The following is a 23,782-nucleotide window of genomic DNA, read 5'->3' on the forward strand; positions in this document are numbered from 1 at the left end:
ATGTCCAACTACGCTGTTGTCATTAGGTTTCCAAGTCAACTGGAACTGAGGGGAGGAGCTCACAGCATTTAAAGCTGTTTAGACTCATATGGAGAGTTAGGAAGACAGTAGTGTATTTATTTACTTGAAAAGGTTATTTTAAAAAACAGGAGAGAAAAATGAAGTCTGTTTCTTGGGGAGGGGAATTAAGTTCTGTACACAGCAGAATCGTATTTGAAATATATATTTTTTTTTTTTAATTCTGAGAGACCCAGAATAGAATAGAATCATTAAGGTTGGAAAAGACCTCTAAGATCATCAGTCCAACCGTCAATTCAACACCACCGTGCCAACTTTAGTACATGTCCCGAAGTGCCACACCTCCATGTTTTTTGAACACTTCCAGGGACGGTGACTCCACCACCTCTCTGGGCAGCCTGTTCTAATGCTTGACCACTCTTTCAGTAAAGGTATTTTGCCTAATATCCAATCTAAACCTCCCCTGACACAACTTGAGGCCATTCTGCTCGTCCAAAGCAACACAGTATGTCAGAATTTTTGCGGCATATGTTTCCACTGATCTTACTTACAAGAGACTATTAAAAGAGCTAAATATGTATAGCATGGCTAAGCAATGACAAAGGTGGGGGTGGATATAACAATCTTCAGACTTTTGAAGGGTATAAACATAAAGGATGGACAGGAATTATTTAGGGTGGTATGAACTGGAGGAGGTATTTGAATAAAGAAAAAATTAGGCTGAGAATGTTAAAAAACAAAGCCAACTTTTGACTTTGAAACGCAGTAAGTTATGATAAAACCTTCCAAAGCACCAATGTATGGGGTATTTAAAGCTTGGCTCGTTGGAACTCTGCACAAGAAAAAGCGATCAGATGACCTGGGAGGTCTTTACTCCACCAGTAGAAAAATGAGGAGTGTAGTCATCACTATATTATAAAATAATGCTGTGTTTTATTCTGCTTAAAACTGTGTTGCTCTGTAAATATTTAAGTATTTTGATACACACAGGTATTAGATCTTTGGGTTTTATGTTTATATTGCCCTGATAGGGCACTTTGGGATACTTCAGATTTTTTTACTTCAGGCTCAGTTGTTTCTTTCTTCTTTTGTCTTGCTCAGTGTCTCATCTATGTGCAACTACCCTACATGGAAGACTTAAGACAGTACGTATTTTCATCCTTGAAAAGCAACAAAAAATGCATTCCTACAGGTAAGATAGTCCTTCACTGGGCAACTGGACAAAGTAACCTACTTGTTCTTCTTTTAAGACACTCTGAAAAAGCTAGAATATTTGGCTTTCCAATGAAAACATAAGCCTTGTCATTATTTTAGCTTAGGAAAAAAAAACCTAGCCCTTTGGGAATACATTATGGGGATATCATCTTGAAGTGGAAAGCCTGTATCAAAACTTTGCCAGCTTAGTTGCAGGCTGAGCAGACTTGAGGTTTGTAGGCAGTCTTTTAAAACTGTCCTGTTAAATGACTTCTGGTTTGGGTTATGGGATTATTAGTCTCACAGGATCTCTGTGATAGACATCTGAGATTTAGTCCTCCGTATCCTTTGATTTTTGAAGTAATTTGTGAGACTAAATGGCCAACCTTGTGGGAGCTTCAATATGTGATCAGCTAACTAGACCTAGAATAGAGGCATCAGCTCTGTTTGTACAAAGCTGGTCCTGTAGCCAGTTGCAGTATGGCCTCTTAATATAATGCATAAAGGCAAAGACTGTGTTTTTCTGTGGTGTGTTGTTTTTTAAAGCACGTGCTTACTGGTGTCCAGATTCAGACAGAGGGAGTCTTTGGAGAGCCATAGAACATGCAGCTATACCAAGCTTGGTTCACTGTTCTCAGTGTTTTGCACAGCAATGAGCATAAATGGATGTAGTTTAAAATCCACTCCCACTTCTTTAATTTGTTATAAGATCCATTGAATGGGCATCTGCACATCAGGATATATAAACCATGCTGGGTTGTTTCTGCAACAGTTTCTATTTTCTTGCCTGTAACCAGCAGTTTGAGAACAAATCTAAAACCTGTCTTACCAAAGCAATAGTTGATTATTGTGAACTGTGTTAATTTGCAATTATAACTTTTAAAATTTATGTTACGCGATTTAGTTTTGCAAACCAGCTGTTCTCCTTCTATTCTAAGTAGCCTATAAACCTTCTGTTGCAAATAAAAGCATCTTGAAAAAGAAGAAAAGTGGAAGCAGAAAAGCAACAATAATTGAGGTCTTGAGGGGGAAAAAAAAAAGGCTTTATGACTTTACATTGTAGTCCTTAAATAAAGCAGGGCTTTTATTACTGTGTCCTTTATCCATATTCTTTATTGGGACGTCTATATCTGCAGTGTATTCTGTGGCATGTAACAACTTGGTCAAAATCTCACATTGTGAAGTGAATCTTCATTTATAAATTGTTTCAAGAAATGCATCCATCTGCAAGTGTATTTAATTTTTCTTTGTATGTAATTGCTGCCTTAGCGGATCAGTTATCTGCTGTTGACTCTTTGATTGATTCTATGAATTTGGTTTATGAAAATGATGATGGAGAAACTTTTGAGGACCTGTTTAAGCCCAGCAAAATCCCAAACCCTCATTTTCAGAGGTTATATCAGGTGAGATGAACTATATGGCATTTTTTAAAAACTTCTTTCGTTAAGACTTTTCACCTTCCTGTTTTTCTCTGATTCAGATTGGAGAGATCTGCATTGTGAAGATGGGAATACAAATTCTTTTGCGTTTAAGTATGGGGTAGCCAGTGCTTTCTTTGTTGTCCCTGACATAGATTTTAGTCTTAAAATTTCCAGTTTCCAGGAAGCAAGGGAAAGTACACCTGTGCTGAGGAGTCTGCAACAGCATCAGTGATGTTCACAGGCTAGTAAATAGACTAGACACGTTAAAACTTGCTTTGGGTACCTCAACACTGTGTTGCCAGGATCATGGTGCGGACATAGACTCACTCATCAGTTTTTGGGCAAAGAGAGAAACTGACTGAAAACTGGGGATCTCTTTTAACTCCTCATTCTGTGTCCCATCAAATCTTGAGCAGAATCACTTTTCTGTGTGTTGTTGTATCCAGCAGTTGCTCCAAAGCAGATCAGTCTGAGGTGTACTTGGTCAGTAGTAAATGGTTAATATTGTTGACATTTAAAATACTCCATTTGGGTGTCTGAGCTGACGCATTTTATGGGCAAGCAGAACAGTTCACACTTCATGCAGTTATTGTATCAAGCTGTCTACATTTTGATTTACATTCCTTTCTTATCACGAAGATTTTCATTGCAACTGTGAGGATGAGAGACTTACTTATACATTGGAATTCAAGTGATCAAAAAAAATGACACAGAAAATTCAAAAATAAGGAAAATTACAATGCAATTTATGCAGCTGCAGAATTGTGTTATATACAGAGCCGTGGAGATATATTGAGTGCGTGACTCCACTCTGAAGATTGACCAAAAATGGTATTACAACATCCATGTTCATCCTATCTCAACAATTCCAAATGAATTTTTTTCAGTTTACAGGTAGGAAGAAGATGCTTTTTTAAATTAAGAAAACTTACCGTAGCTTCCAAAAGCCATGCTGCCTCTGTACTGTCAAAAGAAGCAAAGGATCTGAAGGTCGTATTTATGTTTCAGGGACACATTTAAGCCCACTGTCTTCAAATCCTACTCTGATTCACACCTGAAGAACTCAGCGTTCCCTTCAAAATTCTGCCAGTCATATTGACAAAACAGTGTGTAACTGAATACAAGATTTGATCAGTAGAAGGTTATTGCTGGGCAAGAGCTTAAAATGAATTGACCTCTGCATGACTTGTATTTTAGGAAGGACTGTAAAGCTTGGGTATTATAAAACAAATACAGTTTTGCTTGTAAAAGAAACACATATGGGATAAAATTTCCTCTACTATATTGTGTCCTGGTTTCAGCTGGGATAGAGTTAATTTTCTTCCTAGTAGTGGGCATAATGCTGTGTTTTGGATTTAGTGTGAGAATAATGTTGATAACACACTGATGTTTTTGTTGTTGCTGAGTACCGCTTATGCTAGTCAAGGACTTTTCAGCTTCCCCTGCTCTGCCAGGTGCACAAGAAGCTGGGAGGGGGCACAGCCAGAATAGTTGAACCAAACTGACCAAAGGGCTATTCCATACCATATGACGTCATGCTCAGTATATAAACTGGGGGGACTTGGCCAGGGCGGGGGGAGGTCCCTTCCAACCCAAAGCATTCTATGAGAATCGCTGGGCCTCAGCAGCAGGCGGTGAGCAATTGCATTGTGCATCACTTATTTTGTATATTCTTTTTTTATTATTATTATTATTTTATTTTCCCTTCCTTTTCTGTCCTATTAAACTGTTTTTATCTCAACCCACAAACTTTACTTTTTTTTTTTTAACCTTTTTGGTTTTTTTTTCTGATTCCCTCCACCCCTCCCACTGGGGAGGCAGGTGTGAGCAAATGGCTGTGTGGTGTTTAGCTGCCTCTCACATTAAACCACAACATATTGCTAGATACAATTTTACATTATTTTGGTTCAGTGGATGTTGCCCATCAACAAAAGATGTTTCTTTAGGTGTGCCATTTGTCTTCTGAAACAGTATGATGATGTTGTCCCAGTAGTTGAGTCAAGTGTTGCTAGAAGAGAGTGGCTGCGTAACTTCCCAATTTCCTTAGAGGATAATAGGATTTTGTAAGCGTGAATGCTACTGGTGGAAAAAGTATTTGTTGACTGTTTCAATGTCCTAGGTAGTATACAGTTCCTGTCCACAGTGTTTGCTGTTTATAAAGCCCTAAATTACCAGTCTTTTTAGTGCTTTCTCCTGCAAACATGTTCCAAATTCTTAATATTTTGCTCTTAGACCAAGTGGCACTGCTGGTTCCTTAAGAACTAAAATAAAAATCATAACATTGTCTTTTGAATGTAGCCAGTAAATTGATTGGGCTGAACAAGGCCTGTAGATGGTTTGGAAAAATAACTCTGAAGAAAAGATGAACAACTCCTTCATTTCCTTGCTCTGTTGTCCCATGAAGGTATGTACAATGATAAGTGACAAGAGCCAGAATTTAAACAGAAACATCCAGCTAAATTATATCTCTGGAAATAGTGGTAGGTATCAGGAAATGACAGAGTGGGTGGAAAGGAGTTGCTAATTCTTGTTGGGGTGGAAGATGAGGACTACCCTATATCCAGTTTCAACTTTTATTCCTTGCTTCCAGAAAAGCCCAAGTGAACTTCCATAGCTTTTGTGGTAGTAGACTTCCAACATCGTTGTTTAAGTTGTTCCTCTTAAATACAGGGATTTGAAGCACATAAGACATTTGGGGAATGCTGTGTATTTTATTTGATAGCCAAATAAACAAATTGCTCAACAAGGATTGTTCTGTACTGAGATGGACCTGGGGGGAAGGTTTGTGGGGGTGGTGGCCTGCAGCATTGCATAGTCTATGCGATCCAGCTGCAGAGTCTACGTCTAAATGTGCTGTAAGGGCTCTTGTTAGACCACATGTAAGTGACCATAGAGGACTGAGCTTATTTGTAAGTGGTTGGACTGTACAGTGATGTTCTTTAAAAAAGCAGAGCAGCAGGGGGACAGTAGGTAGCTCACAGAAGTCTGTAGGGCTTTCAGCAACAAGTAATCTTGCCTTTGGTTGAATGTAATGGATCTGTTGGAAGGTCATTTTGAAATTGTCACAAAATAGGTGTAAACTGAACTCTAAGGCACTTGTGTTGGGATTCACTTTGCACATGTTTAACCACCTAAAAGCTAGCTAACTAGTGTAAGCTGAGTTGTCCAAGCCTATTCCGTAATCCATGAAAAATGAACCTTGAGAAAGTAACTGGTCCTTCTTGTTTTGGAGATCATAAGCACACGATAGTTGTGGTTGTGTAGAGTGAGTAGGTGACTAGTATAGACTAGATGCTCATCTTTTAGATAGCTGAATCTGTTTCCCATGTTCTAAGGCTTTAAATAGTTAGGTTCCTGTAGGATTTATAGATTTGCTAATAAATGTTCTTACAAAAATGTGTTCCTAGATCCTGCAGGATGCTTTCTTGCACTAAATTCATGTCTATTTGTGCATTTATGCAATTGCTTACCATGTAATTAATTATGTGAAAAGCCCACTTCATTACATCTGTTGACCAGTATCTTAGTGTCACCCCTGATCCTGAAAGCTGGCTACATCTCTAGGCTGGAAATGTAAGGAAATTAGGAAGAGCAAGGAGGAGCTCGTTGCTGACAACGTGTGTGAATAGAATGGTGAGTCTGGAAACCGGTGGCAGCATGGGTTGCCTTCTAGCCAGTGAAGGCAGGAGTGGTTCTTGCTGAGCACAGAAGGAAGAGGAAGCAAGATTAAAAGGGACTGTTTGGGATTAGAAGCTCCAGGTTAAGTCTGTTCAACTTCATCACCATTTAGCACCTGAGTTTTGATGGCACCTGCCATCTCAGGTTTCAGAGGTCATCATCTACTCTGAAAAACAGGAACAATGGAGACTGTGGCTACTCGGTCTGCTCAGCTCTTGCAGCTGCGCACATAGAGATTTAAGATGCAAAATCCTGAAAAACACATTCACAACAGGGGACTTAGTTTTTTTGCTTTGTGAGTTTAATTCAATCCCCTAATGTTGTTTTAATATTATTTTTTTTGTATCACAAGAACCATTACTGCAGCTTCCAGCAACATTTTTACTCTCTTTCAAAATAATTATGCCTTAAATCATTACAAGTGTTTCCAAATCAGTAGCCTTGTATGACTGCCTCCTTTTGAAAGTATGCTCTAATATGGGGATTGGAATCTTAATGGCAGCATGAAAGCACATCAGTATTGATGTGTAGCATATGGTCTGGATTTTCTTTATTGGCAGCTCTTCAGCATGAATAGAGTGGTTTTTGTTTGCTTTGGTTTTGTTTTTTAAATTAATGTCATGTCTGACAGGCAACAGGGGAGCCAATCTCTGCTGTATTCCTAGTTTACGAAGAAAGTTACCTTCACACTTGTGTTTAATTCACCCAGTAGTGGGCTTGGAAAAAGTATTCTCCCATGTACATCGTGTGTTTTTATGTATGTGTGTGCATGCACTGGTATCTGTGTGTATATATGAAAATACACATATATCTCTTCTGCTATCCCACACTCCACAACATTTGAAAGACCTACTTTGCTTTTAAAATTCTCAATGGAATTTCTGTAGCCTGCCTCATTAAACTCATCTCTCTCCCTCTGCATGGCTCCCTGACTGTGTGCACTGTCTTTAAACTTTGGTGAAAAAACCTTCTTCACTGTAGCTCCTACCATCTGTTCCAACTTTGATGTACATATGTCAGGCCCCTTCATTCGCTCACTCTTTTGAAAGCTAATTTGCAAACATACCTGTATTATGTGCCTCACCTGTGCACATTTAACTTCTTTCTTTCCATTTGCTCTTAAATTGGTGAAATTTCTTTTGTATGCATACTGAGTTTTATTGACCAAGAAGAAATATTTTCTTTGAGGGACAATAAACTGTGGCAATAGCTGGAATACGTGGTTGGGGTATATATCTCGTTGTCTAGTTTTGGAATGTATAGAAATCTCTCCCGTGTGACTGTTTTGTAATAGAATTGCATTTTAAAGGTAAAGTGAAGTTAAAAAGCTGAGCAGGTACAGATGACTGCTTCATTCCTGGGATTTTCCTAATAATTTTCATAGAACTCATTCCAGTGAATGTGGGAACACTCATCTGCATCAGTATTCTTGTTTAATATCATTATTAATCTCCTTAAACAGCTGATCATATGACTTTCAATCCACCTGTGAGCTGGAATATTTGTAAGCAATATGCAGGTAGTTTCTTTAGTGTGGAGGATATTTTGCATGTGCCATATGATGTCAGGCACACAGGCATTATATTAAAAACACATAAACTAAAAGCGTTTTTTGCTCAATTTGTTTCTTGCAGTGTTTGCAGCATAAGGCTTTTCATCCCAATGCGCCGTTGCCGCCAATTGAACAGCACATTTTAGAGGTGCTGGAGATGCCCCGTGCGGTGAAAGAAAGGTGTCAGGCTCCTCTTGAAAAAATAAAAGCACTTTTCCCCCTAAAGGAAGTTGGCAAGAAAAAAGAAGAGAAGACTGCTCAAGACATCTTCAAAGACAAGTAAGTTGGAGAGGTATTATGGATTTTTTTTGAAACTTTTTTTTACACTTCAAATTGTTTTTGCTGGGTGAAGCAGGCTCAGAGTCTTTTGAACATAAGATCAATGAGTTACACACTGAAAAAATACTGATGGGTGGAGAATATTGTACCACAGTATGTCTGGAGTATTTTCTGAATAGTGGTGGTCTTAGTGTTATGGGGCAAGACACACCAGGAACCAGTCTGTAGCTTCCTCTTGTCTGTATTTGTTGTCACAGAGTCACAGAATCCATCAGGTTGGAAGGGACCTCAGGAGGTTTCTTGTTTCTTGACCAGCTGCTCAAAGCAGGGTCACCTATGAGATCTAAACAGGTAACTCAGGGCTTCATCCAGTCTGGCCTTGAAAGCATCCAGGGATGGAGACGGCACATCCTCTCTGGGCAACCTGTTACATTGCTTACTGTCTCCTGGTCAAACAGTTTGACCTACTGATAGTTATAAAATAGTTCAAATAAGAATAACATAGGGTCTAATTTAGTTTAGAATAAATGCTGCGGAGCTTTAAATAAGCTGTAAAGATGAGTATTCCTTCTCAGCATGCTTAATTTAGGTTGTTCTGTAGCTTCCATTTTGAATTCCACATCAAAAGAAAAGCAGCTTCATTATTATCTAGTGTGCAATAAACATGGATGTCTTGAAAAATCAAACTGTTATGGACTCGTCCTGGAACATCTATTGGCTGAACAGTTTTTAAGATAACTTTTTTGGTTTTACTACATATACTGTGTTTACTTTTTTTGTGCTCCAAATATGAAGGATAAATCCTTAGTTGCTGCTGCATTGGTACTGTCACCCCAGCCACAAATCGATTAGCTCAAACAAAATCTGCTTCTTTGAGCTTAATTTATTGAATGCCTATAATATAACTAGTGGGTTCCCTGGGATGTGGAGAGTTCTCAGTTAGCTCCTTCTCCCTCCCTTTTGTGATTTTTTTTTTTTTTTAAGTCAGTCCTTTCAGCGCTAGGAACAACATCTTTGAGCCATTTTGAGACCTTGCCCAGCTGAGCTGTTATATATCCTTTACCTGGGTTGGCTAGAGCGTCCTCAGCATGTTATCTTTGGGAAGACATGACACAGGACTTTTCATGTTACTGCTCTGGAATAATGACCACATTTCTGTATACAGACTGGGAAACACCTTGCTTTTTATTTTGTTCATTGCTGTGTGTGCCTGTCTTGCCTTGGTGTGTCTGTGAATTCATACTGATTAAATTCTTTTGTCCTTGCTCTGTGCCCCAGTTTCTCTGTGTGTGTGTATATATATAAATACATTTATATGTACATTAAAAAGTGATAGAACCAGTTTAAAAAAAAAAAAAAGGCAAAATTTGGGTTCAAACAAGCTAGGGAGAGAATCTAAACAAAAAACAGTGACCCATTGCTGGTAGTTGCTTAAAAACATATTGCCCCAAAGGCATCAATTTGACAAGCAAGAAGGAAAGCTATTTTGTTCAAAAACTGGTTTCGTTTAGAGGAGTGATGAAAGCAGCTATAAAAATAATTGAGATAGAAATTGGTGTAGGGCATTAAAATGATTAAAAAAATCTCTAAGGGTGGCAAAAGTATACAGACTCAACTATGCAAAGAAGGTGAATGGTAGTAGGATTAAAAAATATGAAAAAACCCCTGGTATTGCTGTAGTAATTAATGGGAACAGTAGTATTGTCAGTACAACAGAAGTGTTGACTTTGGTTTTGTTCTGTGTTTGGGGAAAAGCTGAGTGATACAATTAAATCACTTGATAAAGAAAAGTACATCACTCTGCAACAATGACTAAGGAAAATGTTAAACACCAGATAACCTTCAACTTATTAAAACTATCGGATCTAGATGATTTGTACTAAAGTGTTTTGAAAAAGTTGGCTAGAACCTCTCTTGACCATTATTTTTGTTTTCTAAAACTGGTTTGTGTCCCCTATTCTTATATTGACCTGATTCATCTCTGCTTAAGGTCTAATGGGATTAAGGCAGCATACATGTAGGCATGATGTCTTAATACAGATCTTAATATTCAGGATTCGTTTGTTTCACTTTTGCTAAGCTCTGTGTAGTTTGAAAAAAACAGTAAAATAGAAAGCATTTTACTTTTTCCTTCTTAGGTTGGCTTTGGAGAGGCTGTTACCTCACCCAGCTTTGCAATATGTGAGGGGCTTCTGTATAAATGTAAAAGTGGGTGTTTTAAATTACTGTTGTATTTTGTTAATTTTTCTCAAATAGTAGTTGCACGTTTTACAGTTTAAAAATACTGCTAATCAGTGCATTACCAGTAACAGATTCTAAATGTCAGATCTTTGGCTGGTATAAATGGGTATGGATTCATTAGTTTCTGCTGTACTGCACTGATTAATGACAGCTATAGATTTGGTTCTAGGCAGTTAAATGCAGCATCATCATTTATGTTCTCCTCTGCCCTCCAATCCCAAAGCATTTTGAATCAGTAAAAATAATGCAGGAGGAAAAATACTTCAGGACATTGCAATTGAGTGGAAAACAGCTTTGGAGAGAAATATTCTAAGGGAGAATTTTTGTTGTTCTTTGCACCTTTCACCAAACCACGTCAATATACAAGAATTTTGGTTCAAGTAGAAGTTCTAAACTCACTGGTATTAGACAAGTATCATTTGTTTTACAGACAGGCATGTCGGTTGTCCAAAACAATCAAGCAACTTGTTCAAGGTCAGCCAGAAAGTCAGCAGAGTTGAGAATGAAGTAAGGTATCCTATCCTTCTCCTGAGGCATAACCAAAGTCATCATTTCTCTTAGAGTGATAAGTAAGGTTATGTTGGATGACGGGAGTTGCTCAGGAGAAGGGATTTCATTTCAGTAGTGACAAAATTAAGTAAAGGACAGAGATGACTACTGGAACAAAGTGGGATAGACACTGATTGTAAAGTAGGGGAAGAGTGTGCTATAGAAAGTAAAAAGAAAGACTCTACAAGTTCTTTCTATTAATAGTTGATTGCTTCTGTAATGTGCAATGCGATTTTTAAAATCAGTTCCAACCTTGTAGAATGCAAAGTGTCATGTAGTCCAGGATGTCTGGCTTTGTCCCTGTGTTGTCAAGCAGTTTCTTCTTTTCACTGCAGCAGTAGAATTTTTAAGAAAAACTTCTTTCTTTGTTTTGGGATTCCTTGAACACAAATACTGCCATTCAGATCGCTGAGTAGCTTTCAGGCATTCTTAGACTGAAATCAATTCTGTGTCAGTAGCTTGTCACATTAAGTGATACAAAACACAGTGTCTGATTTTCTTCCCCTTTTCTGATTAGCTGGATTTTATTCTGTATTGCCAAGATGTGCTCTAAAGTTTGGCATGTTACAATTAAGTTCCTGGTTTGAATGTACACCTTGGTATATGTTACCTGTGAGGGCAAAGCTAGAAAGTAGCCTAAAATCACAATTAGCTTTTTAAAAATAACAAATAGTCTTTTGAAAGCATTTTAAGATCTAGCTTAAAATGTCCTAAAAGAGTTCTTACATACTTAATTGGGATTTGTCCAGCAGGCTTTGAGTGCTGTAGGTGGAAGTTTATAAAGCTCTCGTGTGCTGATGGAGAATATGGGTCATTGGACTCAAAAGCCACTGTGTGTGTAAACAGATTTGTTGTAGCTATCAATTCCAATACAGGAACTAGCAGGTAATTTTTGAAGACTAAATGAATTTCTTACTTCAATGTTAAGTTTCACCAGATCATGTTAAGATGATCTGGTGAGAATACCAAATGTCATGTAATATACTGTAAATAATATACTGTAAATTATCAAGGTTAACTGAATATACAGGTTCCAAATAAAGTGACTGGAGATGTTATGTATTTAGAAAGGTGGAGAAGATGTGTATGAGTAAATTTGCTCCTGAAATGAGCATGAATAATCTCGCACCTTCAATAAGCGATGCCTTTGCTTTATGCTAAGGTAAAGTCTGATCTCTGTTTCTGCTGTCTGCTTTGTGCAGCCTGTGGGGAAAAATGAGGCATGGTTCAGTGTTAATTTGGGAAGAGTTGTATAATGAAGTTTGGTCCAGTGTTCAGTGTATATTTCATTAATTTACTGACTCCCTACTTAGGCAGGACAGTTTACTTTAAGTGTATTCATTTTTGTCCTTCTCATTTGCAGCAGTGAAGATGGACCCAACCCTAAGAAACTGAAAACTGAAGATGAGGAAGGTAGTTTTAGCATCATAAAACTTGCTGAAGGCAACATCACCTCTGTAAGCATATTTTTACAAATCTGTTTATTAAAGAGGAAGATTAATTTCTCTATTACAGTAAATATACAGAATTCCTGATAAAAGGATGGTTTCTAGCTGAAACATGACTGAAATATTGTCTGCTTGTAGATTTGAGACTCTCTGCTAGAGACTGTAAAGATAACTTTCTCTGTCCTTAGGTGTATGTTAGCACAAGTTTCCATCGGTCTTGGATATTTTAGGAGAAAATTCTCCCCCGGTGTCTAGAACTCTAATGGGCAAGCCTTAGGATCTGAAGAAAACAGAATCTCAAATTTGGGGTTCAGTGGCTGAATTTTGTTCTTGTTCTCTTTCCTATCATCTGCACTGTAGAAGTTGCCTCTGTATATTTAATCAAAGGTATTGCTGTGATTTTAGAGACTGTTCTCTGTATTGGCTGGGGTTCTAAATCACAAATTTGGCTTCATCTTCCTGATAGGTTAAACATCTAACTTAATTCTAGATATTGTGTACATGGGTAGATGACGCCTCTATCATAACTGTGCACCTTCCTTTATTTGATTTTTCAAATTACGGGGAAAAAAGGTGATTTAATTGAGATAACTTCATTTGTTTTCAAACTCTCCTTTAAGGTTGGGTTTTAAAATGCATGATTGACATCTTTAAAAAGATTTAAAATCTAAAAAGATTTAAATATTTTTTACTCCTAGTATACACTTCTCATTTTTCCTGAAAAGTGGCCTTGCCAGATTTAAATGAAACATGAAGAGGCCAAGCAAGCTTATTGAAAGATCGAAGAATTATTTTGGCAGCAAAGCATAAAATTTTCAAATAAACTTAGGAGAACTTTGATTCCTGAAAGGAAATGTTAAGCAACATAATTTTTTTTCTAAAGTTATTGTATCCGTTTTTCAGTAAGTTTATTTATATTTGACCTGGTTTTAGTTCCTTTGTGAGGTTTTTGCACTTGTATGCCCATGTAGAGCTTCAGCTTTAAGATGTCAGACTGGGCCAGAAAGGGTAGATGAATTGAGTGCAAGCTTTTCATTTTGAGCTTCATGTTGGAGAGGCAAACCAATGATTCTGTACCCACATGCCTGGGAGCTCCCATTCCTCATTAAGCATCTGTCAAGATTAGTGAGAGGTCTGTGCTACAGAAAGTCTCAAAGCTGAACTAGCAGATAGCCTGAATTACTGTGCTTCTGACCTCTAAACCCCAGAGAATATGGTTGGCTTATGAGAGTGCAGCATAGTCAGTGTAAGTTCATCTTGCTCATGTCATAACTAACCTTTGCTAGGAGCACTGCACATTAGCACACATTGTAAGACTTAGATTTTGTGAGTCCGTATGCAGAGAATTGTAGAGCTTCTGTTGACAAAATAAACAGAAATTTAAAGATTCTTGTTGCCTCGCAAGAAGAAAGAGATGGATATTGGCAGACATTTGTATCATTTTTGGACCTTTTGTAGGTTGGCAGTGTTAACCCAGCAGAAGATTTCCGAATTCTGGTGAGGCAGAAAAATGCTGACTTCAAAGAGGGTAAATGGCTTTTATTTGTCTTAATTATATTAGTAGCATCTTCAGGGTTCAGTAGATGCAATCCATTTGTCTAAACATAAGTTTCTAGTGCTATGTGAGATGCTCTGGAGTTTACTGCCTAGCTTCCAGTGCCAGTCAGGAAAGAAAGGTGTCACTCATAACTCCCATGTCAAAATTTGCCTACCCCATTTGAAAGTCTCGGATAACTGTGTTTGTGTAAGACGGCACTGGACAGCTACATTGAGGCATCTGAGCAACTCCTCAGGTGTTCCTAACAGAGGATCCCTTGGTACTGACTGACTGCCTCATTCAAACTGGGTATCAGCTTCTCATCTGGCTTCCCGGGATCTTTCTGGCTGGGAAGTGGGGGGCTGTTGGCTGTGCATGGTGTGAGAAACCTGCCTCTGTTTCTCTCTGTCTACTTTCTCTCTATTTCTGCTGCCTACTTACTCTGTTCTATGAAGAAATAAGAATCTGATGCCTGGGATTTAAATCTTTACGTGCAAAGGTCGTTTCTTACTGCTTGTTGTGAGCAAAAGAAAGCACGGGTGAATTTAGGGTGTAATAAGCAGGTAGTCTGTGACTCTTAAAGATGAGAGCAGGCTTTGTGTGCACCAAATCTGTTCCCAGCACACAGCAAGACAGCTTTTTGATGCAGAGGCAAGGAAGAATACAAAGCACAGGTCAGCCACTGTCTTGCATGCTCTAAGTCTGAAAATGCAAAGAAATGACCATTTGTTTGTATGGCACTTACCTGCTGGAATAGCTATACAGATATATATATATAATCCAAAGGTCTCTTAAAAAAAATGCAGAAGATAGATGGGGTTCTTTTTCCTTTTAAAAGATGATTTGAATGTTGTGGCAAGATAAACCTCACCTGCCCAATAGCCACTTACTAATGTGGCATTTCTTTTTAAAGAAAAAAAATTTGCGGCGGTGCTGAAGTGAGGTGCTGGGTATTTCAATAAGGCCTTTGGTCCTTTTGGGCATACTTTGCGGAGTGTGTTAGGTAGTATATTAATTTGTGATACAGTCTGTTAAAGCCTACATAGCGATTTATCTCCAGAATTTCCAGACCTATAAGCCAGCTAGCTAGCTTTTTACATGGATTTTGCATTAGATCGAGAAGAATTTGTTTATTGAAAAAATATTTGGAATTGTGTTCTCAACTCTCAGATATATTAAGATGCAATAGAAAAGCATTGTACAATATATTAGAATGCAGAAACTGTGAAACAGTTGACTACTTTGTTACGGTAATTAATTTTATCATGTAGGAAGGCTTTAAGGCAGAAGAAAGTACAGTGATTACCCTTGAAGATGGTTTAACTAAAGAGTGCTTAAATACGTGCACTTGGTAGCTGTGCTGGAGATAACTGCAGTACATGTTTGGATGGCTTCTGAAATTTTGAGCAATCTGCTTTTATTTTATGTGTGATCTGCTCTGTAATTATAAGGTGTAGTTAGACAGAATGTAGTGCAGTCACCCATTTAAAGGAGAGATAGAAGCCACTATAAATAAAAACATGCTTTGCATATTTTTTTTTCTTCTGCATAACCCTTTTTCTGCTTTAGAGCCTTTTAGGTAGCTTAATACATAAAACATTACAGGCATGTTTTTAATGGCTTGCTGTATTGCATTCTGGTTATGTAAATAGTAAATTCTGCCTTAAAACTATTCAGTGGTTCTAAGGGTTTTTTTAGTATAATTTTATATCCTATTTAATGATGAAACTTTTTTTTTCCTCTGCTAGCACATATGATGTAAAAAATGTCCTTGCAGGACAGGATAATCTGTGGCATTCAAATAGTTTATTGGAAAAAAAATTTACATTTTATGTGTCAGGATGCAGACAGGAGAACTACTAGGTTACATCCTGTTTTGCTTCTTTCTTGTATAGAAAGAGCATCCAGTGTAGTCTTTCAAACTGAACAGAGCCTACATTCGCATTTTAAAACAAAATAGCAAGAGTCCCTCCATAGGGAGGAGAAAGGCCTTTCAACTGTTTGATTGGGGGTGGGTTTTTTTGGTAGATGGAGAAGTTGTAGAAATAGCAAGTGTGGTAGTTTAAATACTGACAGTACAGTGGCTTTTTAATTAAGCTGCAGGTTAATGGTACACATCCTCTTCTGTCAACAGCAAGTCTCTCACCAAAATTATAGTTACCAAGACCAAAGTATGGCAAGGGGATTTTTTTTTTTTTTTTAACAGCTTGTAGGAAGTGCTGATGGTATATTTATCATGAAAAATGAGTACCAATGTGTCTCCTGCAGTGGCCTCACTGGGATTTTGGTGCTGAGGGTTTGTGCCATTCATAGGAGAAGCCTAAGTGTAAGTTAGGCAGCCTGTGGCTAGTGCTGTGACCCATGGCAGACCAGAGCAGGAGAAACAATGCATTCGCTGTTACTGGGAGCTACGTCACTAACGTGTAAATACATTTTTTTAGATAATCTAAGAGTTTCAAATTGACAAGGGTGTTAGGGATAGGTTTTTGGAGACTGGCAGCTCAATTCCTGAAACAGTAACCAACTTCTTTTTTATGGACATCTGTGTAGTTTATGGCTTACATGATGAGTTGTGTGTGATGTTGCCAATTTACTGGTTAATGCTGATTGCTCACGTAACAAGTATTGTGTTTCCCCTCCAGATATCTTTACTTTCTTGTCTGCATTCATGGCCAGAAAGATGTCATTTTATGCAGGTCTCATTTTGAGCAGGTTACAAGTGCACAGTCTCACAAAGAGCAGTCTTCTGATAACAGCTTCTGACATTTTTGTCAATGAATGCAAATAAAATAGATTAATTTGACTGAGTGGAATGTAATCGTTACTCCCAAGGGTGTACAATGAGTTTCTTCATTGCTGTGGCTGCAGAGAAGATTCTCAAATGCAGTGAGTGCTTGCCATCTTTATAACGCCAAAGGAGTAGCCACATGACTACCAGTTCATCCTGTTCAACTATTTACAGGTTTCCATTCATGCTGTATTTCTTGAAAGCAGAAGGTGTCTGATATGGGGTGTTGTATTTTCATAGGCTTCTGTAGAAGACAGGATGGCTTAATGGGGGGTAAAAAAGATACTGACACATGTATAGTATTTTCTTTGGTTTGTAAATTTTCTGTGCAAGTTTGTAGGCCAGATTCCATTGCATGTTACAGGACTCCTATCTGAACATGATGTCTGAGGTTCTGTAGTTGAGAGCTTTTTTTATTTTACTGATTGTCAGTGGAAAGAGAAATCTGCAATGACAACTGTACAGTTTATGGACATAAAAAAAAGTCCAGAGACAAATTGTACCAAATACTCATTTTTGTATTTATAGCAAGTTTTTGATAATATGTTTATTCCTAGGCATTTCTAGAAAAATAAAGTTAAAAGAGTAGTTGCACATGTAGGTTTCAGCAAATATTCTGTTGTGCCTGAGGTGTCACACTTTTGCCGTGGCATGTAGACAGCTTAAGTAAAATGTAAAACACTGTTTTTGTACTGGATGCTTCATATGCATAAAAGAATTGTGTACAAGAGATTTGCAATGGGAATTTATTAGACAGTTGCAACAAGGGTGATATTTTATTGCAAGATTTTCTGTAGAAATGTGTAGTTAACTACCTTTCTAGACCTAAGATAATTTTAAAAAAACAAAGATATTTACTTTCACTTTTTGTTGGCATATGTCTTTGCAGTTCATCTGCATTTTTATCTTACTGGATATTTTTGTGTATTTCAGAGACTATTCATGCTCTACTGCTAGGTAGGCCAAATGCAATGACTGGTTTGATGAAAATGATTCAGTCATTAGAAGAGTATTTGCAAACCAAATACTTGAGTATATAAAATCACTTTGAAGTTTTCTGTACATCTGCTTCACAGAGAAGATGAAGCCAGATTCGTCTTTGAAGGGCATAGTGATTGGGTGAGACGCAAAGCTCTGAGTTGCAACAAACAGAATTTGGATTAGATGTTAAGGGGGAAAAAAATATAAAAATCACAATGATGGTAGTCAAACATGGAAAGAGGGGCCCAGAGAACTTGGAGACTCTCCATCTTTGGAGCTACTTGGAACTCAAGTCTGTGGAGCACTGAGCCTCCTGATCCACAGCGACCCTGCTTTGAAGCAGGGGTTTGGACCATATTTCCTTCAGACATCCAGCCTAAATCATTCTGATCCATACCCACAGGCCATTTAAAGAGACCATTTGAAAACTGAACAGGACCTCACAGGACAATGGAGTAATTCAACAGCTCTTGATCTTAAAATTCTTATTTCTTCCCTTAAAGATGAAGGAAGTCCTTAAAAATTAGGACAGTTTCCAGTTTAGAATATCTTTCTTCTTTTCAGTTACAAAAAGATGATACTTACAGAGCAGCAGTTTAAAATTAATTATCAGGTGGCTTAAGTGATTTGTCAGTGACTCTTACTTTAAGCACTGTTCACTAACACAAATCATTACCAGCACCAGTGGAGAAATCAAAAGATTGGTAACAACAGGAGTCTTTCGTCTACAGAAATAACTATTTTTTAACCTGATTAATTTTTTTTAGGGGGGGAAAAAAATCCCCAAGGAATTGAACTTGGACTGTTTTATCTATTATTATTCTGTAATCTGGTTGGCATAGTAATCAAGACCAAGGACTGAGCTGAACAAACATGAAAATATAACTATGCTTTTGTACTGGAAATATTCAGAGATAGCAAGTGAATATAATTGTTCATGACATACTTCACAAGAAATAACAGCACTGGTGAATGTATTTTAGAGTAGAGAATGGGTCTGAATGCCAGTGGGGAAGGGATTAAATTCTGTTAGAACTGAAAGATCTTCTATTCAAAGATTTTTTTTTTTTTTTTTTAAACCTTTAGTTCTCCAGCCTTTAGTAACTGTATTTGTTATCTAACCAATCAGGTACAGGAGAAGGAGGAAGCAGGAGATTAAAATTTCTTGGGATGATCCGCAGAACATGTTGGTTATTAGCAGTGCTGGAATTCTAGTTTATGCAAAATGTAGAAGCTCATTAGTTCATTTTATTTAAATCTGTAAGGGAATGAAGGGGGTTGGGACAGAAGAGAAAGATTGTTATTACACAGTAGTCACTTAAATAGGCTGTCAGTTTGTAACTCTAGGATCTGCACTACAAAACCCCAGTGCCTGGGATTTGTCTGGGACACATCAGAGTTAACGCTAATGTTCACAGATGAGTTAGATAGAACTGGATCTTTATGCACAACATGCCTGTTTGCAGAAGTAGAGGAATCTACTTTTTGCAGCACCCAAAAACCAAAGCTTCACACTAATGGAAGAGCAGATGATGGGAAGGGAAGAAGGAATTCTCAGACCTAGAAGTGTAAAGGAACAGAATCCACTTTGGAGAACTTCCAGTTATAATCCTTATCTGCCATCTCTGGTATTGTCTTTGGCCCCCTGAAGTAATTTGATAGTCTAATCAGAACGCAGGAATTTTATCTATTTTAGATTCATCAGTCATTGGCCTGTCATTTAAGGGAAACCCAATGGACAGACCCAATTTTAGCCAAGCTGTTTCAAGATATTAGAAGAATCTGACTTAAAATATTGTTGCCATGTAAGCTGCTTCTTGCATATATTATGGTCTTTCAGTGCCTAGTAAAACATTGCAGGGGTTTTTTGGTTCCTTGCAACAGATTTCAAAAGGAGGCAGCTCACAGTCAGTAGCAAGAAAAAGTCTTTTCTTCTGATGTCTGCCAGGCAATCAAATGGAAAGGGATTTTGAAAAAATTAAATGAAAAAGAAGTAGAGTGTCTGATAATTTCAAACAGTATGATGGAATCGTACTGACAATAAAGACTTTTATTGCACCCTCATAGTGCCTGGGGTTTTAATTTAACACATCAATGAAAAGGCAGCATTTAAAAAAACCCACCACCACCACTGAAAACACCAGCAGGACTTGCTTTTATTAGTGCAATTCGTAAGAAATTAGAACACTTAATGAGAAAATCGTTAACCATGAAAAAAATGGACTGGCTTAACTTGGGGAGCTTAAGTAGTGAGACTTCAATTTAGTTGTCAGCTACTGGTAAAATAAATAAATAGAGTGAGCTGATCACCTCTGGAGCAGTCGGGACTTCAGCACACTCTCTTGTGTGATAGCTGTTGTTGGACAGAACCATTATCCGCCCCCTTTTCTAGAAACTCCATAGAGTCAAAAGCTAGTGGGAAAGTATCAAACATGTCTTGTTTCACTCTTTTCAGAGATGCTGTCCTTCAGATTCAGTTCAGTTAAGCATTTTATAGAACATAAATATTAACAGCAAGTACTGTGTATGCTTACAGTGAGCAGAGTGGAATACAGGATTTAAGCAATGTCTGCTTCTTGGTATGTTTATTTATCCTTGTCTCTTCCATCACTCTGGCAGATGATTTTCTATGTTGATGTTTCCATGGCTGAAGTAGTTGCAGTGACACCTATGCCCATAACATCTGAACATAAGAAGGTTCATAGCTCAGACTAAAGGCTCTGCTAGTTGGGTAACCTGTCTTTAACAGTACAAGAACAGGACAGGCAGATGCTGTGACTTGTCCAGAATGCTTTCCTGCATTTCCTTCCTCAATGGCAACATCATCTTTAATCTCCCTTGATAGATTTCCTCTTTTAAGAATTCTAGGAATTTGTTCAAGCATTTTTTTTTTTTAAGCTATTAAAACTTCTAGCATCCCACAGCAGCCTGTGGTAAAGAGGTTAACTGGTTTTGTTTGAAGAGGTACGTCTTTTTCATTTGTTCTTAACCTAACTCTGCTCTTGTTTTGAGAGAGGCAGTGGACTATCACTGCCTATTCATCCTTTTTACAGTGCTTCTGAGTTTATAGATCACTGTTGTATGCTCTTCACACTTCTCCCAGGCTGAGGTGTCTGCAGAGGGTAAAGATTGGACAGTTCCTCACCTGTAATTAAACATGAAGAAAATTAAGTACTAAAATCTAGCAGAATTTAGTTTGGCTTGGTGACGTTTTCACTTGTCGTGTTTGCAGTGGTTTACAGCTGCATACTTTTTAGGAGCTCAACAGTGAGGATGAAACTGCTGTTCTCCTTGTTGGTACAAGTCTCGTTGTTTGCCTCTGCTTCTCTCTGTCAGGCATGCACAGTTTATAATATGTATCTCCATAATCATAAACAGCATTGCCCCTACGAAAATTCATCAACCTATCTGCACAGAGACAAGATATACTGTAATGTCAGTAACAACAAGGTAGTCTTTTAACTCTAATCACCTTACAGCTGTTGTTTTGACGTTATTACACGTTCATTGTAAATTTAACACTTTTATTGAAATATGCATGTATTCCAAAGGATGTTTAGGGGATGTGTTTTGTGTTGTAGAACGTAACTTCCCTCAGCTTTAGGATCCCAAATGTTCTGGTTTTACTTTGTATCAAACAAGCTAGGCCAGTGCTTTTTTCCTTGGCTTTCAGGGAAAAACTTTTGCCTTGGCCATGCTTGGGTTTCTTCCTAGTTTATCTAGCTTTTCCACAGAGGCTGAAGTAATTGACAGTAGCTTAGATAACAATTATCAACTTGAGTAGTTTAAGGTGGTATGGGTATGATTAACTCTTTCGAGGCCTGTGGAACAGAAAAAGGGACGTAAAGGAAAAAAATTTTTTTGGCCTTGAAATTGTGCATCCTTTGATTTATTTATTTCTCCTTTTCTTTCAGTGAGTCAGCAGTTGATAAACCGCATAGAGCAGTTCCTGGAAAATAAAGGTTCACAGTACTACATGAAAGGGATCAATTGCATCAGAGTTTTCAGAGAGGAGGCCATGAAGGTAATGTTAATGCGAGAAAACTCATCTCTTTCAAATTAAAGACATGATGGGCCTATTTACTGTATTAGAAACTGGATAATTTATTGCTACAGCAAAAAGAATTGATTTGTAGATTAAAATCTGTTATGCTGTTTGAAAGTTTAAAAATATATTTGCATTTTATGTTTCTTTATTCTTACTGGAATGGGGACTAGCTTCTCTGGTATTATTTGCTGTTGTTTGTTTTCTTTTAAACATAAAAACACAAGGCCTGTGACCTGATGCTTGTAAAAGAAAAATAAGGAATCCTACAAATTTCTTAAATAAAGCTGGTTATAAGACAGTCTTACTAGCTTTCTGAAAGGCAGTTTTTATGGCTCACCTTTCCTTAGAACTCTTGGTTTTAGTAGAGATAAAACCCCAAATCTGTACTGACTTTTGTGTTCGCCATGTTAGATGAATTAATGAGGAACTAAGTTTGCAGTGCTCTTTAATAAGCTAATTTAATATTTCTCTGTTATCATTGCTGTTATTTTTTTCAGCTGTCCAAGGTGCCGTGCTTTAATGATTTTCTGCAGGCCCTTAAATCAAAGGTGGAAGATAAAGCCCTCACTGATTTCTGGGAGATCATGATACAAGGTAGGATGGCATTAAAAAAAATTAAAAAAGTATTTCTAGTTGTATTAATTATTATGTAAGAGAAAACTTTGTTAGCAATGGGACACTTTAACTCCAGAGCAGCATTTTGATATGGTTCATTCCTGCAGCCTGTTTAAAAAAAAAATTAAAAAAATCTTTCACATTACAACTTCCTTTTTTGCACTAATAGTTTCATATCAGCAATATCCATAATGCCTTGCCAAGTCTTGTTGAAATGATAAATTAACTGTGGAAGAAGAGAGACAAATTAAATGTTACAGGATAAGGAGAAGAAGATACAATTTCAGCTGAATTTCAAAATAAATGGAAAAAACTCATGCAGCAGAGATATAAAAAGATTCTTCCAAATTAAGCTTCAAAAAGGCATAGATAGCATTGAAATATGTCACTGATCATTTGTGTTTAAGCAACCTGAAGGACAGAATATGTGGTAATATGACACCTACCTATGATTAAACTGCAAGATACACGGCAGTGCAATTCTAAAAGACATTCAGAGACTACGCAAGTGATAAATAAAGGAACATTTTCACAAATACGAAACATGGTGGACTAAAAAAATCTTTTACGTCATACTCTTGTTTTTAATTGGAACCAGTGCTAAGAAAATCTGTTAAATGCTCAGCTGTATCTCTTAAGGGTGCATGGTATAAAATGCAATGATACGCTTTTGTATAGTGCCTTTCAAAGTGATGAACTCCAGACGCTATGTAATGCCTGGTTCATCCAGTTTGTTCAAAACATAAGATGGAAATTTGTTTAGCAACTCAAAACAATAGCACAAGACAACACTGAAAGAATATTATATTCAGTAGTATTGTAGGGGACCTTCTCTGAAGAAATTTAAAAAAACAAGAAGAAAACCAACAAAAAACCAAACCAAAAACCCAACAGACTTCAAAAGGTGGGAAACTTGGATCTTCCAGAACCATGCTAGAATGCTGTTTTAATACTTCTTAGCTGGTACAAACCAGAGTTTTTAATAAACTAGAGTATGTTTTTGAGGAAAAAAAAATTACAGAGATGATATTTTCAAACAAAACAGATTATCTTCTTGTGAGAAGATGATGAAATCAAGGTGCTTTATGCATAATCTAGCTGCTCACACTAGGTAGCTGAACCTGCTTTTCGTTTGCTGCTACCAAAAGCAGAAGTCCTGTTTTGCCTGCTGCTTGCCACGTGATCCATCCCCTCTTTTCTACCAAATGTGGCATGCATTGGGCCTTGTCATGAGCGACTGCAATCACCAAAAGAGGATGGATATGAGTTAATGAGTTAGTGGCTCAGGAGCAAGGCAGATCTGTTTGACAAGTTCACTTGTCTCGTGAAACCCTGCCATGTAGTTCTATGGGCACATTAAGGTGGCATTACAATTGTGCTGCTGCTGAAACCTTTATGAATCTACTGTTCTTTGCTCTTACACCCACAGCTTC

General features: G+C 37.5%; 1 protein-coding gene across 2 annotated transcripts in view; it reads left to right on the forward strand.

The window, feature by feature from the left end:
- Nucleotides 1-23,782, forward strand: part of XRCC5 (X-ray repair cross complementing 5) — a 54,192-nt gene that overhangs the window by 22,892 nt on the left and 7,518 nt on the right. For both annotated transcript variants that reach the window (XM_075710221.1, XM_075710220.1), the window contains 7 exons: nt 1,120-1,210; nt 2,482-2,615; nt 7,946-8,142; nt 12,296-12,389; nt 13,839-13,908; nt 21,601-21,710; nt 22,232-22,328. In XM_075710221.1, the coding sequence (XP_075566336.1) occupies nt 1,120-1,210; nt 2,482-2,615; nt 7,946-8,142; nt 12,296-12,389; nt 13,839-13,908; nt 21,601-21,710; nt 22,232-22,328 (793 nt within the window). The remainder of the gene's footprint in view (nt 1-1,119; nt 1,211-2,481; nt 2,616-7,945; nt 8,143-12,295; nt 12,390-13,838; nt 13,909-21,600; nt 21,711-22,231; nt 22,329-23,782) is intronic.

Source organism: Pelecanus crispus, chromosome 5 (assembly GCF_030463565.1).
Source record: "Pelecanus crispus isolate bPelCri1 chromosome 5, bPelCri1.pri, whole genome shotgun sequence".
NCBI lineage: Eukaryota > Metazoa > Chordata > Aves > Pelecaniformes > Pelecanidae > Pelecanus > Pelecanus crispus.